Here is a 24,094-nt window from a genome sequence, read left to right as displayed (position 1 = left end):
GTACGCTTGGCATACTCGCTGACTGAAGCATGCCTGCTTAAACCTCCGTCAACATTTAATGTCTTGAAGAGATCAGAGTGCGAATAATTTTTCTATTGCTTTACCTGTGAGATGTGAAAATCAAACTTAAATGCCCTTAAATGATGCAAAATTGTTGAAGCCGAGATGTGATTTCTGCCTTCATCTCAATGTAATTGGTTAGCATATCAAATTTTATTTACTTCTAGGGTGTCCAAGGAAAAGTGTAAATGCCTAGGAGGCATAGATACAAGCTTCAAATTGAGATATCGCATTGAGAGACGGTAGTGAGCAACCCTTACTGATGTCAGCAGCCACTCGTGATATTGGCTTCGCTTCTGTGACGATTTTTTGATAATCATGTATCTTGAGTCTACTCCTTGTTTTGTGATTGCCTGATGCCAGGCGCACAATTGACTCTCGTTCTCATGTACATTGCAAACAAACTGCTAGACCAATTCTTGGTTAGTACTGCAAAATTTACTTAATGAGGTCATTATTCTTGTGTGGTTCTCATCATTCATGTGACTGGTTGTTGCCTCATGGCAGGCGACCGCTTATCGTACGTTTTATTGTACTTACAAAGAAAAAATGCAAAGGGTTTGAGAGCAATTCTTGGTTGGTATACGCTTTCTTAATGAAGTCATTATTGTATTTTGTGGTTCTATTCTTATATTCTATTACACATGCAATTTTTCTTTGTTTGTGCAATCCTCCCCAAATTTTTATAATACCTGGAAACGTACCATTCCCATGGAAGCATGCAAATTTCAATACTGCATTCTTAGTGTTCAAGAGAAAAATATGGTACTACTTAGTCACCACACATCTCGATGACCGATACACCTAACTTGCCTTTGATCTCCTATCCCCTCCAAGAAGATAATCAATCTAAATAGTTTATCAAAATAATTTGTACAAAATCAAGCTTGTATTACTTCGCCATGACACAAAGTTATTGCTTACAAACAATAGACATCTCCACACCAATGAGAAAAAGGACACAAAATTGGATATATATAAATATTACATTGAAACGGTTAATTTTTATACCAAATTCCATAGGAAAAATTATCTGTCTTTAGCCATAGATTTTGATAAACCCAATGAAATTTGTGGCAAAAATAGCTTGGTGGTTAAAGAAAATCCCTATAGTTCTTACAATGGAACTCAACTAGAAAATTTGTTGCTTTTTGTAAAATGGAACAATAAATTAACTTTGGATGCTTACCATGACCAAATACTGAGGGCCTTTGGATGTTACCTAATTTCCCCATAAGAAGTGGTCTTTTAGCTCCAAGCTCAAGCAAGGATTTCCAAAAGTATGGCAAGTATCATAGGAGTATTAAATTTTCCAAAACCTTGAAAGGACACTTTTATGTCCTATATAAAGTGTTAACATTGTAACCATAAAATTGACTTTTCTATAAAAATACAGGCTGTTGAAGGAGCTATTTGCAAGTGGTTGTGAGCGTTTGGAGACAAGACAGCCTGAAAACAAAGCCTGGAGTGTGAAGTTATTGTCGCGCGCACGAGAGAGACTACCTCTGAAAAGTGAGACAGAGCACGAGGAGGGTTGAGATGGAGCGTGCACTGGTTCTACAAAGTCGTTTGGTTCTACAGAGTTGATTGCAAGCATTGCTTTGAACATACTCTCTTGGGATGCTTTAATTAGTGGTAGACTGGTTAATGAAAAGCATGAAGCTGCAACAACCACGTGGATCGATGAGAGAGCAATTTTTAAAACGAAGCAAATAAAAGTATTGAGTAAAAATATTGCATGGGCAAATATATGCTAGAAGCCCTTAGAAGGTGCCAATTTTCCTAATATGGTCAAATGATATGGAGTAGAAGGGAACTCTAGAGCACTCCACCTCTTTTTTCATAGTATGATGGGCCAAAAGATACTTGTTTTATGCCAACGAATGCATTCTGAGGCCATGATATGATTCTTTTCAGATATGTTAATTGAACTCCATAGCTGAACACACAGATAGCATAAGAGAAGGGAGAGGGATTATTTGAAATTTAGGATAGGATTCTGAGCCAATTTCCCTTTCAAATAGTACCAATAGGTTATTGTTGTGTGGCACCTTGAGCAAAAGGCAAGGAACTTGCTATTTACAGCCTACACATAGCTCAATAGAACTCCAATGGGGCACCACTCCCTACCATTTGGCATTGTTTGTCAAAGGACAATGAATCATCACACAAGCCACATACAGCTATCCTGTTCACACTAAAATGCCAACATGCTGGATCGGTGGACATTTTAAGCTTTAGTTTGTAAGTTGAATATGCATTTATAAGTTTACTACTATGCCTCTATACGCCAGGCCGCATAAAATTCATTTGCAAATTGTCAAAACCATGCATGGTTGCAAAAAGACTGAATTCATGTGCCTGGTTTTAAAAATTGAAGGAAATTTTTGGTTTGCTATTACTTGTACTCATGGGCATGCGTGCTCATCACCAAGATCAGAGGAACTCTTAAGGTAAGAGCCTCTAGATATGATCACTGCTTTTCTCCATGTAAATTTAATTATACTTCTGCTGAGAAAATCTTGCCAAGAGGACTCAAAACCTAATTGTCTGAACATTCCATTTAAAGAAGACTAAAGTTCTCGCTACATCTATTAGGAATATACTTCCAATTCTCGGAGAAAACACCAAGACAATCATTGGTTCACCATCATTCTTACCACTGGGCAAACAATAATCACTTTACCCAAAACAAATATATTCAGGCTTCACGTTTCTTCTTACTCTCCTACCCATTAACCAGAGGACTACTCTTTCAAAGAATCTAAAAAATTCCTCACCAGTGACATATGATTACAAGGTTGCAATTAAATTAATACCTTGATACGTCTCAATCTAAGAGATTCCACCATTCTTCCTACGACAATTTTCTCAGACCCTAGAAGAAGCCAGACCAAGGAAATCGTCGCTATTTGCAAGGTACCATTACAAGCATGCTAGAAGAAGCCATTCTTTGCATTCACGTTTTACAATGAAAGTGCCACTACTGGTTGCTTCTTGTTGATCCAAGAAAAGACTCTAGAACCAAGTGAGAAACGGTAACCAATTTGGATTGGAACAAGATAGCAAACACAACAAGGCATACTAACAAGAAATCAATAGTTTTAGGATTGAACTGAATCAAATGCATTAAGAAGATAAATTGCACTGCAATGATAGCTCTTGATAGAGATCAGAGTCGCTATGCGAAAGAGTTATAGCCCTCACATCCTATTAACAATTTTTCACTCTGTAATCCATTCAGCTTTCAGCTCCAATGTACACCACTTGAGGACTCTACAGACTGATGCACATTGCCATTTAGTGTGCAGAGAGGACCTTTCAGTTTAACAGGTTTTGCTGGTGACTTCACTTCAAAATTAGAGGAACTACCAGAACCACCACAAGAGGGTTGAGAAACAACTTCCTTCAAAAACTCCTGCGCCACATCGCCATCTTCATCCATCATGAGCTTTTCTGCGTACCACTGCAAACCCTGCAATTGCTTTCCATTCAGTCACTTTTCATTAAGTGAAAAAAGTTATACAAATGACGACACCCAAAAGAACTCAGTGGTACAATTCAACATCACGTATAGCAATTCTTTTTTGGCCTTATGTAAGCCATGGAATTCTTGGGAGCAATTATGGACCGTTGGATGAAGTGTGTCGATCAGTGCCACATAGCAACTACATCATGATAGCAAACTTGTTTTCTTCCTATTTCTTACAAAGAGGGGCATTAACGAGGCATCGTCTTATGTACATGTAGGCCAATGTGAGAGATAGTTGACGATTGTTTTCCTATTTCTATAAAGAGGGGCAATAAGTAGTAGTAGGTTGCATACACTTTCTCATCCTCTTATGTAGGCCATTCTGACTTTTAACCTTGTTTTAGGTGCCGTTACTATGAGTGCTGTTTAGCAGATAGTAGCAAGGCCCGGGACATGAAAAACCGTTAGTAGCTTCGAGGAAATACCGTTGCTTTCCAAGTTTCTTTTTGGTTTTCTTGAGGAAATGATTTCTCAGTAGCTTTGAGGAAATATTGTAGCTTTACCAAAAAGCAAGTTGCTTTTTGGTTGCAACTTGCTTTCCGTGCTTTTGCGCGAAGGAGTCTTATTTCGGCAGTGCATCTATGCATGTGAGTGCATCCAGAGATGCCTAGAATCTGTGTGCACAAGTATTGAGTAAATTTCCTAAGGCTTGTGAAAGAGATTTTGAAGGTAGAAGTCAACTAAAGAGAGAAAAAAGCGCTTCTATAGGAGAAAAAACAAGTAGTGATTTGTTCTTTGAGAGAACATCTTGCAAAGACATAGAGATAGAAAATCTGCCGCCTTCATGGAGTTTTGATAGTGATCATATTGCTCTTGTTTGAGGAGTATTTCCCCCCTCTTGGATCATTAAAGAATGCATATGTTAGGAGATCTAAGAGAATAAAAACAAAGAAATAGTCTTGGTCTGTCACAAAGTGATGGCGTGGCATGGCCTGAAGGACAAAGCCCGGATAGAAGGGACCTAAACCTCTTGGGAAGAAGCAGAAGAAGTTTCGACCAACTTACAAAACTTAACCGAGTGGCCCAGAAGGGGTTAGGTTTAAAAAACTAACCCATAAGTTGTACCAACTTATGCACCCCGGTCGAGGGGCCTAAACCCTTTGAAAAGAAAGCAGGAACCCCAAATTTGCGGCAAAGCCATGATGACGTGGTAGCGTATGGACTCCCGCGATTTACGGGTTGACGTGGTACAACGTACGGACTCTCGCGTTTTACGGCCAGCTTCTGGGACAGCTTTTGGGGCCCAATACTTTTGAAAGAGAGCTTTTAATGTAACTACTTTTGGCCAGGGGCCTTTAAAAGTGTGTCCAGGGCCTCACTCTTGGCTGATTAGCTTGGGAGCATCGCCAGAGAGAGGACCCTCGGACGTGGTACTTTTTGAAGCATAATAATAGAGAAGGGTGCCAGTCTTTGGGGCTAGTACATCTGGGCACGGAACTCCACCGTGCAATGTCGTCTCTTTCTATTTTCAGTTATGTTCATTTGTTCCCAATTTCCCTCACGTGTCTTGCAATAGATCTTCGGCTTGGGGTGTCCAAGTCTATTACAGTGGTATCAGAGCTCAGATGATTCTTCTTCTATGAAGGATCCGATCCCTTTTCCCACAACACACATGAATTCCGAGAGTGAATCTGGCAAGGAGGATACAATTATCCCTATCGCTTAAGGAAACCAACGGAGGATCTAGTGGGAGTAGAACTTCTTCCGAGATCTTGGCAGAAGAGTACGGCCTTCTTCCGCCTATCGACATCGAAAAGATGGAAGCGCAATGGCAGCTTCAGGTTGACAAATGTGCAAACCAGATGCTCAAATATGCCAAGGACCCGTGGTATGCGAAACTTCTGAAGAGTCATCCACTTGATGAGATTCATTCGAGATGGCACGTGACCATTCACTCATCTCTAAAGTCGGTCATGAAGCAGAAATCTAAACCTAGTGAAGACAAGCGAAGACTGTACTCGCAGAGTGAGTTTGATAGTGCAGTGGAGCAGTAGGTCAACCAAGTTAGAAGAGCTCTTGAAAGAAAAGTTGTGGAGCGGATTACCCGGGCTACTTAGGTCGGAAATCCACATTCGATGTAGTTAGCAGATCAAAGAAACACGTACACTTCGAGGATGATCCTAGTTCATCTTTGTCTTCAGAAAGCTTTGAGAGTTCCTCTTCCTCCGACTCCAACGAGGAGGACGGGAAGCACCGGAAGCGCAGAAAGACTCGGAAGAGCAAGAAGAACTATTGGGACAAACGATCCAAAATGAGCATATCCCGAACAGGATCTCCGAAACACCAAAACATTCTTACAGTCCTAATGAGGATACATCGTCCTCAGACAATGCTGATTTGGATAGGTCAATGTTTGGAAAAAGGCGGAGAAGGTTACAGATTGAATCAGTTTGACATCTTGAACAGCGAGTGGGAAGACCAAGGGTTTTAATAAGGGTGGACAAGCAATTACATTTGACACTTTTTCGGGCTACAAAGACACCCACAAAGCTCTTGCTTTCATCCAGCAGCTCGAAATTATTTTCTCAAGAGGGTGCTTGTCCGAACACTCTTAAGATACGACGAGTGTCTTCCTATCTGAAAGGCAGCACCCAAACTTGGTGATCTACCTTACTTTTGCGAAAGGAAGAACCCACCACATGGTTAAAGTTCAAAGAAGTTTTTACCTCTACATGGCTCACCTAAGAGCACGAAGTGGATGTTATTGCAGCATGGAACCATCTTCGGATGACCAAAGAAGACACTCTTGATGACTAATGCCATCAATTTTGGGATGCTTTTCTACCAGCTTCATCCTTCAAAAAAATTAGCGAGTGGAGCGGTTTTGTTGCGGTTTGCCCAAGGAGATCCGGCGATATTGTTTGCAAAAGAAGGTGGATGCCATTCAACAACTTATGGGTCATGCCAAGCAAGGATTTGGAATGCACGCCGGTACATTGACGTACCCAACAGACAGGCCACTGTCTGCTCAACGAGGGCCACACCAACCAAATGGTAACAAGAAGGGGAAGCAACGAAAGAAGAAACAATCAGGCCCAAGACTTTTGGCCGAGCAGCGAGCTGAATACTACAAAGAGGGCAAATGTTATGGATGCGTGGAGCATGGCCACGTTCTTGCCATGTGCCCTAATAAAGCGTCCAATGATCAGGCCAAGGACAAGCCACAAAGTTCCAAAGCGGTAGAGGAGCGAGCAAAGAAAGAAAGGACTGATACGGAATTTGTGGGGATTGACCCAAAGCAAATACGGAGCTCTGCAGAGCGTGAGCAAAGTACGAGATAAGGAAGCCCTCATTGTCTTCGATGGAGGAGCCAAGGCCACCTTCACCTCGAGTGAATTGGCGGCTTCGCTTGGAATCACGCCCGAGGAAATGGGACCACCAGCCAAGGCAATTCTAGTGACGCCCGAACGGGATGTTGCCATTACACCTCTCATAGGCAAGCTTCGGTTGCATTGTCACGTTCGTGCTACGTGCTGAAGGGCTCAACCCCCGGACTTCCCCCCTAGCGCCCCGTGGTGAGGCGATTCAACGTCATGGATCTTCCCCGCCCCCCCTCAAGGCTACCCCTAGCTGTCAATCCCTTTAGTGACACCCAATGTGATTTATAGATGAGTCTCTCTAGACTCCAATGTCTACTTTCTATGACAATTGAACTATCTATGATTCACTTACGCTTTAATGTTGCAAACTTTACCCTTCCCTTTTCTCTATCAAATTTTTGAACACGGCATTGTGGTTGATTACAGGGCCAGGAAGGCAACATTGAAGAATGAGAAGAGTAGAGATATTATTCTTGATGTAAAATTAAAGGGCAAGTCCCTCCGACTTGTATCGGCTTCGACCGTTTCAAAATTAATAAAATCCAATCTTTTTGTTTACTAGATCTACTTGAATGAGTTAAATGACAATAAGACGTCAAATATGTCTGACCTAGAAAAGGACCGACAAGACTTTCTTCAAGCTCAAGCCAATTATTTATCTGAGGGTTTGACTGGAGAGTTACCTCCTCAGCGACTTGAAGATCACGCTATTTATTTGATTCCCGGCAGCACACCACCGAACCGGCCACCTTACAGAGTAAGCAGAGCCCAGAATGAGAAATTATAAACCAAGTGAAAGAGCCTCTGGAAAAGGGTCTAAATTCAGCCGTGCACATCACCTTATTATTCGCCCGTGTTGTTGGTATTAAAGAAAGATGGATCTTGGAGAATATGCATTGACTACAAAGCTCTCAATAAAATCACCATCAAGAAAAGGTTTCCAATACTGAGGATCAATGATATACTCAACAAGTTACAGGGTTCTACATGCTTTAGCAGAATCGACCTAAAAAGTGACTATCATCATCACGATTGCTCCTAGAGATGTATACAAGACCGCGTTCAAGACGTCCTTTCAATTGTTCGAGTATTTGGTGATGCCTTTTGGTCTCACAAACGCTCTTGCAACGTTCAATAGGACGATGGACAGGATTTTTCGAGAGTACCCGTCGTATGTGGGCAGCTTTTTCGACTACATCACCATATTCTCCAAGAGTGAGGCCGAGCACAGACACCATCTCTTACAAGTTTTCTAGGCACTTGCAACAACATAGATTGGTGGTTAATGGGTAAAAGAGCGAGTTTTTCTTACTAGAGATACACCTCTTGGGACACATTGTGTCACAAAGTGATGATGTGGCATGTCCAAGTTATAAGTGTTTCAACTTATGGGGTCTAGTCCAATGGGACGAGGGGACACTAGACATTTAAAAGGACATCGAACTATTGACGTGGCAATGTTGTAAGGACTTCCTAAATTGAAGCGGAGTGCTCACGTGGCACAACGTACGGATTTTCGTAAATTGCGGCACGATTTGCGGCAGGAGCTTTTGGGGCAAGGCTTTGAGCCCGGATGCTTTTAGAACTTGGGGCTTTTGATGTACTGCTTTTGGGCCAGAGGCTTTCTCCCACAGATTGGCTTGAGAGCATTGCAAGGAGGAGAGGACCCTTGGACATAGTAATTTTGCCAAGCATTAATAAAAAAGAAATACCGAAAGGGACACAAGACTTTGGGGCCAATCTCTCTAGGCGCGGAACTTCACCGTGCTGTATCGTCTCTCTCAGTTTGTTCAAGTCTATTAAGTTGTTTTTAGTTTTTCTCACGTGTTGCATCAAATTCTCGGCTTGAGGTGTCCAAGTCTATTATAGTGGTATCTGATTTTTCCTTCTACGGAGAATCCGATCCCTTTTATTGCGACACACATGGAGACAATTGGTGAATCCCGTCAGGAGGAAACTGTTACACTTGACCATTCCGGTTCGGGTGAAAACATAAAAAAGATTCAAATGGACGACGACAAGGATAAGGGCAAGAAGCGAAAAGATTACAAGGAGGGTGGACAAGCCTTAAAATTCGATACTTGTTTGGGCTTTCAAGATACCCATAAGGCCCTTGCTTTCATCCAACACTCCAACGTGGCCTACTCTGGAGGACGCTATTCATAGCACTCCAAGGTCAAGAGTCAATGGCTGCATCTTATCTCAAGGGAAACGCGCAAACATGGTGGTCTACCCTACTGTTACGAAGGAAAGCACCAACAAAGTGGCTACAGTTCAAGCCGGTTTTTACCTCTTCTTGGCTCACTCAAGAGTACGAACGTGACGTGATGACCGCTTGGAATCATCTGCGAATGACCAAGGAAGATACATTGGACATATACTGCCAGAGAATTTGGGATACTACCGACCTCTTCTTTCAAAAGGATCACCTTGAAGCGGTTGATTGAGCGATTTTGTAGTGGTCTACCTAAAGAGATACGGATTACTCTTTGCTGCAGAAGTCCGAGTCCATACAACAACTAATGGGGCGTGTCAAAAAAGGGTTTGCAATGCACGCGGGTACTCTTGCGTACCCCACTGATCAGCTCTTGACAGCAAGGACCAAACAAGAGGAAAGCTTCAGAAAAAGAAAACTTCAGGCCTCCTTTAGGCCCTCAGATGTCAGCAGAACAACGAGCTAAGTATTTTAAGGAGGGGAAGTGTTTTGGGTGTGGAGAACACAGTCACGTGTTGGCCATGTGTCCACAAAAGGCACCCAAAGGGCAGCCAGAGGAAAAGCCAGAGTGTTCCATAGCATCAGAAGAGCATGCACGAAAAGGGAAGATGAAAGCAGGACTCCTACCCGATTTTGTGGGGACAGACCCGGATCAGATGGACAAAAGTACTAAACTTTGCAGAGCATGGGGCAAAGTGCGAGACCAAGAAGCCCTTATTTTCTTCGATGGAGCCAAGGCCAACTTCATATCAATCGAATTGGCGGCTCAACTTGGAACCACACCAAAGGAAATGGGATCACTGCCAGAGGTAGTTCTAGCGGCACCCGGATGGGATGTTGCCATTACACCTGTCATTGGCAAACTACGGTTGCATTGTCATGGGTATTTAGGACACGAGGACTTTTACATCATGCCTTAGGAAGGGTGTGACAAGAACAATGCACTGGTCGATTATAGGGCAAGAAAAGCCATCTTGAAGAACGAGAGGGTAAATAGATTGTACTTGATGTAAAACTGAAGGGCAAGTCTGTCCTACTTGTATCAACTTCAACCATTTCCAAATTAATAAAATCTACTCTTTCTGTTTACTCGATCTTCTTGAAAGAATTGAATGAATATCAAAGGTCAAACATGTCCAACCTAAAAAAGGAACAACAAGATTTCTTGCAAGCTCAGGCTGACTGTTTCTCTGAAGGCTTACTAGGAGAATTACCTCCTTCACGTCCTAAAGATCACACGATTGACTTATTCCACGCAGTACATCACCGAACTGGCCACCTTACCCAGTTAGCCGAGCCCAAAATGAAGAAATAATGAACCAGGTGAAAGACTTCTTGAGAAGGATCTGTCACGAGGACATGGCAACTGTTAACTATGTCACGAGGACGTGGCAATTGCTAACCTTAGTTGTTGGTTTCTTCCCAATGATTTTTGTTTAATTTTTGAGACCCTCTTTTTGAAGTTGCAAATGGTCGGACATTGTATGGCCAATGTGAACGGTAGTTTCACCCGCAGACAAGAAGTTGGTCGGCACTGGAACTCATATAGTAAGAGGATGTCTAGGCTCAGTTCAAGATCATGTAGGTCCCCCCGTCGCACTTAGCAAGTTGGTGGATACTAGGAAGTGACTCAATAAAGGCATAGTGCCAAGGTGGGGTCACCGAGGAAAAGTACCCGACAGCTAGGCCACATTGCATTTTTGGATGCGGTCCTAGTGGGGATAGATAGTCAGATGACCAGTGGGAGTCTAATGGAAGCATCCCCTAAAATTTAAGGAACTACTATTTTGGACCATAAAATCTGTTCGCGTCGTTACCTCTGGAATAACAAGGGGAACATTTTAGAACTCTCCTGCAAAGTCAATTGGGAAACCAGTTGGGAGATTTTTAAGCAGCAAGAACGAAACGGGAAATTGCTTGTAAATGTGCCAAGTGAAACCTTTTCGTGCACTTTCCTCATGCAAAAGAAGGTAGCGCTCGATTTCTAGGTGAGAGGGGTCTCATTTGCAAGCTGTCACAGGTTAAGAGCTATTGACTGCAAGTGTTTTTTGTTGAGGCAAGAGCCTCTCTGAGTAGGAACAGGAGAAGCTAACTGTTGCTCCATAAGCAGGCACTGGTGAGGGTGATAACCTCATCGTACAAGTGCGTTTTCGTTGGTTATGTGCGGAATTTGGACTGTTTTTCAGCCATACTGATGCCATAACCATTGGGAACAGTGCCCCACTGTTAGAGGACAGTTCAAGGACTGTTTAGGGCTGAAAACAGGGCAAAAACCAGTAAATACAGAGTGCTGAATTTACTGTTTTTGGGCAGAAATCAAAGGGTTTATGTCAGTGGAAGTGAGTTCCAACAGGGGAATTGGTTTCAGGCAAGTTTTGGGGCTGTTATGTTGCCGAAATTTCGCCATAACAGGTGGTATCTAGCTGGATACAGGTAACGAATTCCCAAGACTCTTCTTGTAATTTACCCTCTTAGAGTATAAAGAAATACCGAAAGGGGGGCCAATTTTGGGGCCTACAGGTTGTCGGCATCTGCTCAGAGCATTCTAGCTTCCGAGCCTTGTGTGTGCTTAAAGTGTTAATTCCCGTCGTAGATTACCTTTTCAAAGCTCTCTCTGTGTGTAAAGTAAAAAATTCCGGGTGAAAGCAACAGTCTACCGCCCTACGGGCCAGTTTCATGGTTCTGTAAGGTGCAGCGGAAGTGAATGTTGAACTTTGCTCAAGATGAGTGCTCCGAACTGTGCTCAAGGTTCCTTTTACTTATGGAAGGGAGAGCCTTCCATTCCTTTAATGAGAGAGTGCAAGTGATCACAAACAAAGTGGATAAACACTGTGAATGAAGGTGCAGAGACTGAGAGATAGAGAGAGAAGAAAACGACACCAGAATGTTGTCGAACCCTCCTCCGAAGGCGCCACTCTCTATGGCGAGAGCAGTCTACTATTGATTGCAAAAATCTCTACAATGCAATGGACTTGCCGACGATGTCCACGATGACGACAAGACGGGCTGAAATCTGAAAACGCTAATGGCTGAGATCTACAAATCTTTATTTGCTGAATTCTGACTCTACGTCGATGACAACGGTGATGACGACGATGCGCTGAAAATGCAGATGCTGAAATCTGCGTTTTCCGGGCTGAAACTACAAACTGCGCTGGATCTGACCGTGCGGCGAGGATTTGCTACGGGAAGGTGAGATCTGCGAGGTTTGGCACTTCTACTGCGATGTCTCACTGCTGAAAACTGAAAACGCTGATGCTTCTTGGTGTTCCGTCGCGGTGCATCTGCAAAATGCTGGATGGTTATGTTGATGCAAAAACTATAAAAGACTTGGACACTCCAAGTCAAGAATCTACCACGACAACACCAAATAACCACTTCAAAACAGTTCACAGTTCACAATTTATTCGATACAGACCCAACGGAGTTCTGTGCCTAGAGATATTGGCCCCAAAGACTGGCGCCCCTTTCGGTATTTCTTTTTGTATTAATCTGAGTTCATAGTACAAGAGTGCGGGCAGACGCTCACACTCGGACTCTGTGTCCAGATGCTCTGAGTTGTGAGAGGTCTGCTCACATATTTAAAGGTACAAGGGTTGCTAAAAGCAAAGCCCCAAAAGCTGAAATCAAAAGCTTCAAAAGCTTTAAGTAAAAGCTTTGGCAATAAAGCAAAAGTTCTTTGAAACCGGCCCGTGGGGCGGTAGACGTTAGCTTTCACCCAATTCTTTAACACTTGACTTTACGACACAAAGCACTGACTTAAAAGGAACCTGTTACTCGGAATGGGATTACACTTCAAAACAAAAGCACAGCCAGGAAGCTAGAATGCTCCCAAGCAGACAGCGACACCTGTAGGCCCCAAAGGTTGGCGCCCCTTTTGGTATTTCTTTATTCTTTAATAGAGGGAATAAAACCTGTGATTTCCTACAAGCTGTCCCGCATAATCCGGGCTGAATTCCATCTGTTCTGGCCTGATTTCGGTAGCATAACTATACTAGGATGCTTCACAGTCAGTATCCCCATGCAATAAATGACTTTCCCGACGCATACGGACACTTTGCAAAACCTGGCGAGAATCTGCAGCACGCTGAATTCTCTGTTTTCTGCCCCGAAAATGCGCCAGATCACCTCTATAGCGGTCCCTTCGCGTCCCCGAACCTCTTGCGGGTATTAGGGACCGTTTAGGGCCGAAACCCTAAACCTGCAAAAATACACAACAGGCTGTAATTCCCTGTTTCGGGCTCCGTTTCGTGTGCCGGTCGCCTCCATAGCAAGTCCTCGAGCTCCCGCACCTGTAGGGCTACTTGCCCTTTGAATCGGACGAGATTTCTCACGTGAAACCTCTCCGAATTCACCTGTACATGCGGGGGATTAGCCACTAGCTAATCCAGTACCTGTGCAAGAGGCTCTTGCCTCGGCAATCGCACATGAACCCACACAATTGTACATTGGTCAAATGAGAAGCCCACTAGAGGGGCATAACATAACTGCTTGTAGGGGAGAGAGAGAGAGAGCAGTTCATAGCGTGCAGGGCATCACTCCTGGCACCGCACTGTACATAAGAGGGAAAGGAAGCGCTAGCTCTTAACCTGTGACAGAGAGCATGCAAATGAGCCTCCCAGGTATAAATTCAGCACCACTTCTTGCATGAGGAAAGTGCACAGAAATGTGCCACTTGTCACGTTTACAAGCCATTTCCCGTTTCGGGGTTGCCGCCTAAAAATCTCCCAACCGGTTGCCCAGTTGACTTCATGGCAGAGTAATAAAATGTTCCCCATGTCATAACGGAGGTAATGATGTAAACACATTTTCAAGTCCAAAATAGCAGTTCCCTAGATTTTAGGAGATGCTTCCATGGCACTCACACTGGTCATCTGACCATCAATCACCACTGGAACCACATGGAAAAATGCAATGTCGGCCAGCTATCAGGTGATTTACACTCGTAGCCCCACCGTGGCTAACCTTAGTCAATTTGCCCCAACTTTAGTGTTCACTGGCCGTCCAACCTAGACTCTCACTGTCCGCCTCACACCATGCAACTCGGGCATTGGCATTTCGAGAGGGGTGCTTTAAAACAAGTCAAATAAAATTCCCCCAAAAAGTAAAGTTGCTACAGACTCGTGACATACCCCCCCCTCTTGAAATCGCGACGTCCTCGTTTGCATGAATATCAATCCATTAGTGTGTACAGCACTTCGTGGACACCGTATCACGACTGTCAACCTTTTCGTGTGTACACACCTGGTTAACATGGTACGAGACATACATGCTCATAGTTAACACTCTTGTATATTCAACACTTGTTAACTCACGTATGGTCTACCTGTGAGACTGTTCATTGACATAGTGGATAGCTTTCACACTGTGCCACTGGCTTTAATAGAGTCCATAACTCTTCGAATCCTTTCAAGCATAATAAACCAGCGGTTTAAAAACGCGTCAACATGTACTCATTAGAAGCAATTATTGTACTCTTGACAACTGACAAGACATACTTACTTCTATAGCACTGAACAGACTTTTGAACAAAACTTTTATTCCCCAAGGGCAATTGCCAAGCAGGGTACACCTCTATTGCATTAAATCCATAAATACATGAGAAGTGCTAGCTCTTGGATCACCCCCCTCTAGAGCAGGTCTCTTTCCTTTTGACCTTTGCTCTACTTGAGTTGGAGAATACGTAGGTGGTAAACCAAAGGCTTCAAGGTGAAGTTGAAATACATTTGGTGACTTTAACAGTTCAGTCTCTTCCATCCACTTTGCATCCATAGGTGGATAGTTCTTGAACTTCACCAAATATCGCCTTATAACCTTGCCTTTGACTTTTCTCTCCTTGTGTGCCATGATCTGTTCTGGGACCAAAATTTCATCAAGCTCTTCAACTTCTGGCTACTCTTCAACTGGCACATCACCAATTAATGGTATGAGAAGACTCACGTGAAAGGCATTGTGAATCTTCCAGTTCTCAGGCAATTTCAACCTAAAACTTACGTCACTGATCTTCTTTGTTACTTGAAAAGGCCCATAGTAAGGCATACTAAGCTTTGTAAAGAGACTTTCTTTACCTTTTCGCTTCTTTAAACATGCCTTTTCAAACCGCAACAATACCCAATCACCAAGTGAAAACATCAATTCACGACGATGAAAATCAGCAGCTTTCTTTTGCTTTGCCTGTGTCCTTTCAAGGGCATGCTTTATCTTCTGGTACATTTCATCCATATTCTGTACATATTGATCTGCCTGAAAGATCTTTTCCTTGGTATGCAAAATGGGAGGAACTTTCACATGACCTTCGACAATTTCAAAAGGTGCTTTGCCTGTCGAAGAATGCACTGTATTATTGTACGCATATTCAACCAACGGCAAATACTGCTCCCACTTCGCCTTGTGCTCTGACACATACCACTTAAGCAGATCCAAGACAGTAGAATTTGCCTCTTCTGACTGCCCATTTGTCTGTGGATGAAATGACAATGAGAACTTAAGCGTAGTGCCCATATTCTCAAATATGCCTCTCTAGAATAGACTTGTCATCCGTGGGTCACGGTCACTGACAATCGACTGTGGCATACCATGGTACTTAAAGATATTCTAGATAAAGAGACGTGCCATCCGATCTGGTTTTATGTTCTTCCTAATAGGAATGAAATGAGCTTGCTTGGGGAATCTGCAAATAATGGTCCAGATTCCATCATTCCTTGTCTGTGTTCTTGGAAGATCAAAGATATAATCCAGAGCTATGCTTTCCCATGGTTTATCTGGAATCGGTAGTGGTTGTAACAGTCCTAGTGCCTTTTGCCTGTCAAACTTGACCTTTTGGCAAATCATGCATGCTCGCACAAAGGCATCCACATCTCTCCTCAAGGTAGGCCAATAAAATAATGTCTCAACCGCTTTCACTATAGCATCTATACCACGATGCCCTGCATAAGGTGGGACATGACTCTCTACCATGACCTTATATCGCAATGGCCTAGTGACACAAAGTCTGCCATGCATCATCATAAAACCATCTCTGAGGAGATAGTGCTCATGACGTTGTCCTTCCTGTAACTGTTAGAAGATCCTTGCAAAATCTTCGTCATTCGCATACTGTTCCTTCATGTCATCAAGCTCATGATGATAAGGAATTGACACAGCTGAAATTTGTGGCTTTCTTGATAACGCATCAGCCACAAATTCTTCTTGCCCTCCACATGCACAATCTGGAAGTGAAACATGGAAAGAATGTTTACCCATCGCATATGCTTTTCCGATAGCTTTGACTGTGTCAGAAAGTATCGCAAGGTCTGATGATCCGTTTGGACAACAAAATCAGCACCTAGCAGATAGTGTTTCCAACTTAAGAGGGCATGAATCACAACCAGTAACTCTTTTTCATAGACCTGCATGGTCATCTCTGGCCCTTGCAAGATTCTGCTCTCATAGGCTACTACCCTGCCATCTTGTATTAGCAATGCACCAATGCTACTGCCACAAGCGTCACACTGAACCACAAATGACTTCTTGAGATCTGGCAAAACAATGACTGAATCTGAAGTCATCTTTTCCTTTAAGAGATTAAAAGCTGAAGTCTCTTTCTGGGTCCATCTGAAAGTGACCTCTTTCTTTTGCGAAGCATGTAAAGGTGAGGCAATCTCTGCAAAGTTGCGAATGAATCTTCTATAGTAAGAACATAGCCCTAAGAAGCTGCGGACATCATGCACAGTCCTTAAAGCTGGCCATGTCTTGATTGCTTCCACCTTCGCAGGATCCATTCGGACACCATCCTTTGACACAATGTGTCCGAGAAAGTGGATCTCTTCCAAGAAGAGCTCGCTTTTCTTGCCATTGATGAGCAATCTGTTCCTGCACAACTCTTCAAACACAATGGTCAAGTAATGTTATGCTCCTCTTCATTCTTCGAGTAGACTATCATGTCATCAAACAATGTGCCAACAAAGTTCTGATATGGACGGAAGATCCTATCCATCATCCTATTGAACGTAGCAGGAGCATTCGTAAGACCAAATGGCATCACTAAGAACTCGTAGAGACCAAATGTTGTTCTAAACGCAGTCTTGTGCACATCCTCAGACCTGATTCGAATATGATGGTACCCACTTTTAAGGTCGATCCTGCTGAAAATCGCCACACCCTCTAGGTGGTCAAGAATATCATCAATCCTTGGAATAGGAAACCTATTCTTGATGGTATTCTTATTCAACGCACGGTAGTCAATACACATGCGCCACGAGCCATCCTTTTTCTGTACTAAGAGCACTGGAGAGCAATAGGGTGATCAGCTAGGCTGAATCAGCCCTTTCTCTAAGAGCTCCTCCACTTGGCTCATAATCTCTTTCCGTTGCGCCTCACTAACCCTATACGGTGGCCTATTTGGTAGGCTACAACCTGGCACCAAATCAATCGCATATCCTCGGGCCTCTCCGGTGGTAGTTGAGACGGTAATGAATCAGAAAAACAACCGTCAAACTTTTGCAAAAATGCTAACTTGTCTTTATCTAACACAGATAAATCTGACGGGCAACTATGTGAAACATCACGTGCAAAAACCAAGTATGCAAAAAGATGATTCTTTATTACAAAAGTGATAGCAGAAGCAGATACAATAGGGACTGACTCTCCTTTTAGCTTTACATCCAAGATGTGAGTTTTGACCCTATGCTATACAATGATCTTTTTGTTGTAGGCATCCAAGACTCCATGCACTCGGAACATCCACGGGATCCCCAACAAGACATCACATCCTTCCAACGGCATGATGTAGAACTCTTCTGTGTCCACATACGACTGAATATGCAAACGTAGCTTTCCAATGATGGGAGTAACGCACCCTGAGTGGCCAGGACATGCCAATCTTGCCTCTGCGGTATACCCCATCTCTTCAGCTCTGATGCCCAGTTTCATAGCTAATTCTGGCGTGATGTTCGCTTTGGCACCTGGATCAAAGAAGATAAGTGCCATCTGGTCTCTAACTTTACCCCACGCTCTGCATAACTCACAGGCATCTGTACTAGGCCTGTAGCCCAACATGTCTGGCACTAAACCTGCCGAGGGCATAGACTTCTTTCCTTTCCTGTCCTCTTTGTCATCTGAGTAAACTGGCCTTTTCTTTTGTGGACAGTTGGTTGCAAAGTGACCAGTCTGATCGCATATAAAGCACTTGTTTTCAGCCATCAAGACCTTCTTTTCCTCGGGCGTCTTACGCATAAAAGGCTTCCTTTTCTGCTTCCTTGCCTGTGCTCTAGAAGTCTCGGCTGAACCTTTGCCTTTATTGAACCTAGCTGGCCCCTGGGACGCTTCAGGAGCTGCTCTCGTAAAGGGCTGCTTTGCTGAATTTTTCTTTTGCTGCCCTCCTTTCTCCTTGCTCGGAAACCCACTATCTTCTCCTTTCAAAAAGGCAAGACCAGTGTTAGCAACTTCCATGAGCTGAGTGAGGGTAGCCACTCTGTTCTTGGTACAATAATCGCGAAGCCCTTTAGGCAACCCACAACAGTACTTCTCTATCTGCTCTGTCAATGGCACAAATCTGTAGGAGGTCACTGAGAATAACGCTTTACAGAACCTCCTATTGTACTCCAGCAAGCTCTTGCATGTAGCCGAAGTAAGCTAGTGCCAATCTGTCATGACGTCAGCTTCAAATTCATCTGATAGCCAAGCAGATGCAAACATTTGCTTGAAGTAAACCCAAGTGGCAGGTGCCTGTCCTTGCATTAACAATGTCGTCCACCATGTGAGCGCATTGTCCTTTAAGAAAGTGGCAGCTTTCCTTACTTTAGAGGCCTCCGTAAATTCCCTCCTGCATAAGCTGTATCAAACTGCTGGAGGAAAGTGAGAGCCTTTGCTTTATCCTCGAAGCCACTAAAGGTGCTGAACTTCACAGCTGCACCTCCTCCTTTGTTTGGTTTTGGCTTCTCTATTGGCCCCAAATTGTCATAGGGAAGCGTCTGCAGCATGGGCACTATAGTAGGGACCATCTGTGCCCCTTGGTCATTGAGATTCTGCATCAAAGGTGCCATATCTGGCTGCTGTCCAGAAAAACCAGCCATGCCAAAATTGACCTGTGGCACCCCAAACTGGCCCTGATGGCTCTGAAAGCCTTGCTGCATACCAATGTTACCATACATGGGGTTTGGCGTCATGCCATGCATACCCGCAAACACTGTTCCAGGCATGTACTGCTGGTTTCCAGGCGCATAACCAGCCATACTTTAGAACACGGATCCACCCCCGAAATACCCAAGATGTACCGTGGGTGGTGGAAAAACCTGACGCATTGCCTGGAGACTGGTTCCCTGTCCATTCAATGCAACATTTTGACCCTGAAAGATGGCGGGCTGAACAGGTAAAACCTCTGGAGTAGGGATCCTCACCACCTGTTCATGGACAAGAGGAACCTGTCTAGGAGCCTGACGTGACTCCGCAACATGTGAATGCTCCCTATCCTGCTCAGTCGCATGGGGGACCTGGGCTTAAGCCTCAACGGGCTCTGTACGCTGAGGGCATTCCCTTGCCTGCTGTGACTTTAATGGTGCTTGCAGATAATCCATAAACCTGGGATTCTGCACCAACTGAGTGAAGACATTCACAGCAGCAACTAATTGTGTCCTGAACGCATCCTCTTCAAAGTGCCCAATTATGAATCCTTGAACCTCTTCTCGTTGTGCATTCACACGAACAAAAGGCGTAGACAGTGGTGGTCGTGAACTCCCGCCAACTTCATGATGTAAAGGAATAACCTGTCTACCCTAGGAAGAGGAACTCTCTTCTCTAGCATTATCTGTCCTGTCAACCATAGGGTAATTCCAAGTTCTTGTGCTTGTGTCTTCGCCGCAAACCAACCAAGGCTCACTTCTTAAGGAAAAAGTGATCTTGTCCAGGCGACGGAACCATGAAACCGGTCTGTGGGGCGGTAGACGTTAGCTTTCACCCGATTCTTTAACACTTGACTTTACGACACAAGGCACTGACTTAAAAGGAACCTGTAACTCGGAATGGGATTACACTTCAAAACAAAAGCACGGCCAGGAAGCTAGAATGCTCCCAAGCAGACAGCGACACCTGTAGGCCCCAAAGGTTGACTATGCTAAACCAAAAGTTTCAAGGTAAAGATTCACATTACGAGGAATATCTGCTAGGTCTTCCTCCTCCATTCGCTTCGCATCCATTGCGAAGTAGGTTTTGAATTTAACCAATAACCGTCAGTTCGCTTTACCTTCTTTCTTTCTTTCTGTGCCAATTTCTGTTTTCGAACGAGTATCTGCTCGTTTTCGTCCAATTCGGGTTGCACATCTAGCTTCCCATCATCGGGCACATCGCCTTCAAAAGGCTTTAAGAGACTCACATGAAAAACATTGTGAATCCTGCAAGTGATTTGGTAGCTTCGGTCCAAAGGAGATATCATTTATCTTTTTGGAAAATCTAGAAAGGTCCACATTCAAAGAAGCCGCTCCTTTCCCTTTTTTTCTTTCTCGGGGGTGCCTTCCCATAATGTAAGAGCACCCAATCATTCTCCTTCCATTTCAAATCGCGACAATGGCAATCTGCTGCCTTTTTCTGTCTTTCCTGAAATTTTTGCAAAGCCTTCCGGACCAAGTCCCTCATGAACTGGTCAGCTTCAAAGAAAAATCTTATCTTTCGTGCTAAGGAAGGGTGGAACCTTCGTAGCAAATTCAAGAATCTCAAATGGCACCTTCCCCATCAAAGAGTTAATCGTGTTTCTGTAGGCATATTCCACCGAAGGTAAAAACCTTTCCCAAGTAGTCTTCTGATCCAACAAAGAAGACTTCAACATATCCAGTACCACTGAATTAGCAATCTCTGATTGCCCGTCAGTCTGCGGGTGGAACGAGAACTGCAACTGCGTGCCTATGTTCTCCCAAATAACCGTCCAAAAAAAAACTCGTGAACCTGGGGTCCTGTCGGAGACAATCTTCTTAGGCATGCCATGTAATCTGAAGACTTGGGCAATAAACAGTCGTGCCCACGCGGTGTTCTCGGGAGAAGAAATCCATTGCAATACTTTCCCAGGGGCGGGTGGGTATGGGTAAAGGCTGTAACAATCCCTGTGCTTTATGCCTGTCAAACTTGACCTTGTGGCATACCAAGCAACTGCGCAATTGTCCACACCCTTCTTGAGTCTCGGCCAAAAGAAGTATCTCTCTATCCCTTCCAAGGTGGTAGCAATGCTGCAGTGACCCATAAAAAAAAACGGACAGTGGCATTCTGTTAGAACCTTTTCCCTCAATGGCTGTGTAACGCACAACATGGTTTTCTTCATCAAGTAGCTATCCCGAATGCAATAGTCCGCTACCATCTCCCCTTTCTGTATTCAACTGAATACATCTGCAAAATCTGTATCTATGGCGTACTGACCGACCAATACCTCGAAGTTTTTATGATGAATCGCGGCAATAGCCAGAACCAACGGCTTTCGGTACAAAGTATTTGCCACCAATTTCTTCCGTCCCTGCACATGGACAATCCGAAAGTAAACCGTGACAAGATGTTTGCCCACCGCATTTGCTTTTTCCGAAGCTGCTTCCGTGACAAGAAGTAGTGTAAACTCCCATCATGTATGAAAACCGTAAAATCGGCTCCGAGTAGGTAATGTCGCCACTGAATAAGAGCATGGATAGCCGCCAAAAGCTCTTTCTCACAAATCTGTGCTGTCAATTTCGGCCTTGAGAACAATCGGCTCTCGTAAGCATTGACATTGGCCTTCTTGCATTAAGACCGCATCCAGAATACGACCATAAGTATCACAATATACTTCAAACGACTTCTGCAAGTCCGGCAAAGTCAAAACTGATCCCATAGTCAATTTCTCTTTCAAAGTCTGAAAGGCAGTCACCTTTGTGGGTCCCCACGAGAAAGGGACTCCTTTCTGTGTCAAGATATGCAAAGGGGAAGCAACCTCTGCAAACTTTCGAATGAACCGCCTGCAGTACGAACACAGTCCCAAGAAGCTTCTAACTTCCTAAACATTCTTCAAATCGGGCCAATCACCGATAGTCTCTATCTTGGCCGGATCCACCTGCACTCCTGCTACTGACACAATGTGTCCCAAAAAGTGTATCTCTAGTAGGAAAAATTCACTTTTCTTTGCATTAATCACTAACTTGTGATCTCGTGATGCCTGAAAGAGCTGAAGCACATGACCTCTATGTTCTGCCTCATTCTTGGAGAAAACAATGATATCATCAAAGAAAGTGCCAACAAATAGCCTGTACTCTCGAAAAATCCTATCCATCCTCCGGTTAAATGTCGCCGGCACATTGGTTAGGCCAAAAGGCATCACCAAAAACTCAAATAACCCAAAAGTCGTCCGAAAGGCTGTCTTGTAGACATCTCCCGGTGCGATTCTGATCGGATGATATCCACTCTTCAAATCAACCCTGCTAAAGCACGAGGATCCCTATAATCTGTCAAGTATATCATCGATCCTAGGAATCGGAAATCTGTTCTTGATGGTGATTTTGTTGAGAGCTCTATAATCGATGCACATTCTCCAAGATCCGTCTTTCTTCAAAACCAACAACACTGGAGAGCAATACGGTGAAGTACTAGGCTGGACAAGACCCTTTTCCAAGAGGTCTTTCACTTGGTTCATAATCTCTTCATTCTGTGCTTGGCTCACACGGTAAGGTGGCCGATTCGGTGGTGTGCTTCCAGGAATCAGATCAATGGTATGATCTTTAGGATGAGCAGGTGGTAACTCGCCTGGCAGGCCCTCTGAAAAGCAATCGGCATGAGTGTGGAGAAATCTTGGCGTTCTTTTGTTCAAGTCAAAACATATTCGACCTTCATCCATCGTTCAGTTCTCTCCCAAAAAAAATGAGTAAAGAAACTGAAGTTCATCAAGTACAATCCTTTAGCCCTTCAATTGTCAAAGTCGCGTTCTCGGCCCGGTAGTCAACCACGACGTTGTTCTTGTGGTACCAAGGGATTTCAAGTAGAACGTCTTAACCTTCCAAGGCAATTACGTAAAACTCCGCGTGCCCCAAACACCCCTGTCATTGCAAACGAAGTTTGCCAATGCTCGGTGTAATGGCAACATCCCGTCCGGGTGCCACTCGACCTACCTCCACCTATGGCCTCAGCCCGTCGGGCGTAATTGCGAATCGAGCCGCCAATTAACAAGAAGTTGGCCTTGACTCCTTCAAAAGAGCTTCCTGATCTTTCCTTTTGCCCTAAAAACGGCAAAGTTGTACTTTCATTTACTTAATTCGGTTCGGGTCCCATGCAATGTGGTACCAGTGCTACTTTTTATCTACCTTTTCTGCCACGTCCCTCAGCTGCTTTAGAACTTTCTGGCCTTTCTTCATCCTGTTCATTCGGTGCCTTTGCCTTTTTAGGGCACTTCACAGAGATACGTCCAATTTCCCCCCATCCAAAGCACTTCTCTTCCCTGATGTCACGAGCTCTCTCCTGAGGAGTGAGCCTGGGTTGTGCATCCCTTTTTTCTGGGTTGCTCTTTCTCTTTCTACTTTCATTTGTCGAAGTCTGTTCGGCTCTTTGTGTCATGATCTCATAGGTGAGGTAGGTCAAACTGCCCGAGTGAATGGCAAAACCCTGTTTAGTATACTCATCAACTCCTAAATGGAAGCTGACTTTTGTTCCAAGCAATGATCTCGGATCTCTGTAGGTAGACCCAAGGTAAACCGCTCAATCTGTTCCTTGAACGAGATCTTCTTAAATGAAGAGGCGCGTAGAAAAAAAACTCCAAAATCTCTCACAATAAGCGTCCACTGTATCCTTCTTGGTCATCCAAAGATGGTTCCAAGCAGTTCGTATATCACGTTCATACTCTCAAGTCAGCCAAGAAGAAATAAAAAGCCTCTTGAATTTCAGCTATTTAACTGGCGCAGTCTTGTTTAATAGAAGCGTGGATCACCAAGTTCGAGCATTCCCCTTAAAGTAAGAGGCAGCTCTCCGAATCTTAGAGTGCTCTGAGTAGCAACC

At 44.0% G+C, this 24,094-nt stretch overlaps 1 protein-coding gene across 1 annotated transcript in view; it reads right to left on the bottom strand.

Moving 5' to 3' along the window:
- Window positions 1–3,162: 3,162 nt before the first annotated feature.
- LOC147456587 (uncharacterized) overlaps window positions 3,163–24,094 on the bottom strand; it is a 60,836-nt gene continuing 39,904 nt past the window's right edge. Inside the window, exon 2 of the mRNA XM_086515013.1 lies at window positions 3,163–3,535. Within this exon, the coding sequence (XP_086371139.1) occupies window positions 3,308–3,535 (228 nt within the window). The 3' untranslated portion in view covers window positions 3,163–3,307. The remainder of the gene's footprint in view (window positions 3,536–24,094) is intronic.

This window comes from Adiantum capillus-veneris, chromosome 6, assembly GCF_014529385.1.
Source record: "Adiantum capillus-veneris isolate H3 chromosome 6, ASM1452938v2, whole genome shotgun sequence".
NCBI classification, from domain to species: Eukaryota; Viridiplantae; Streptophyta; class Polypodiopsida; order Polypodiales; family Pteridaceae; genus Adiantum; species Adiantum capillus-veneris.
The sequence above is the reverse complement of the archived record's forward strand: the minus strand, read 5'-3'. Positions and strand labels throughout refer to the sequence as shown.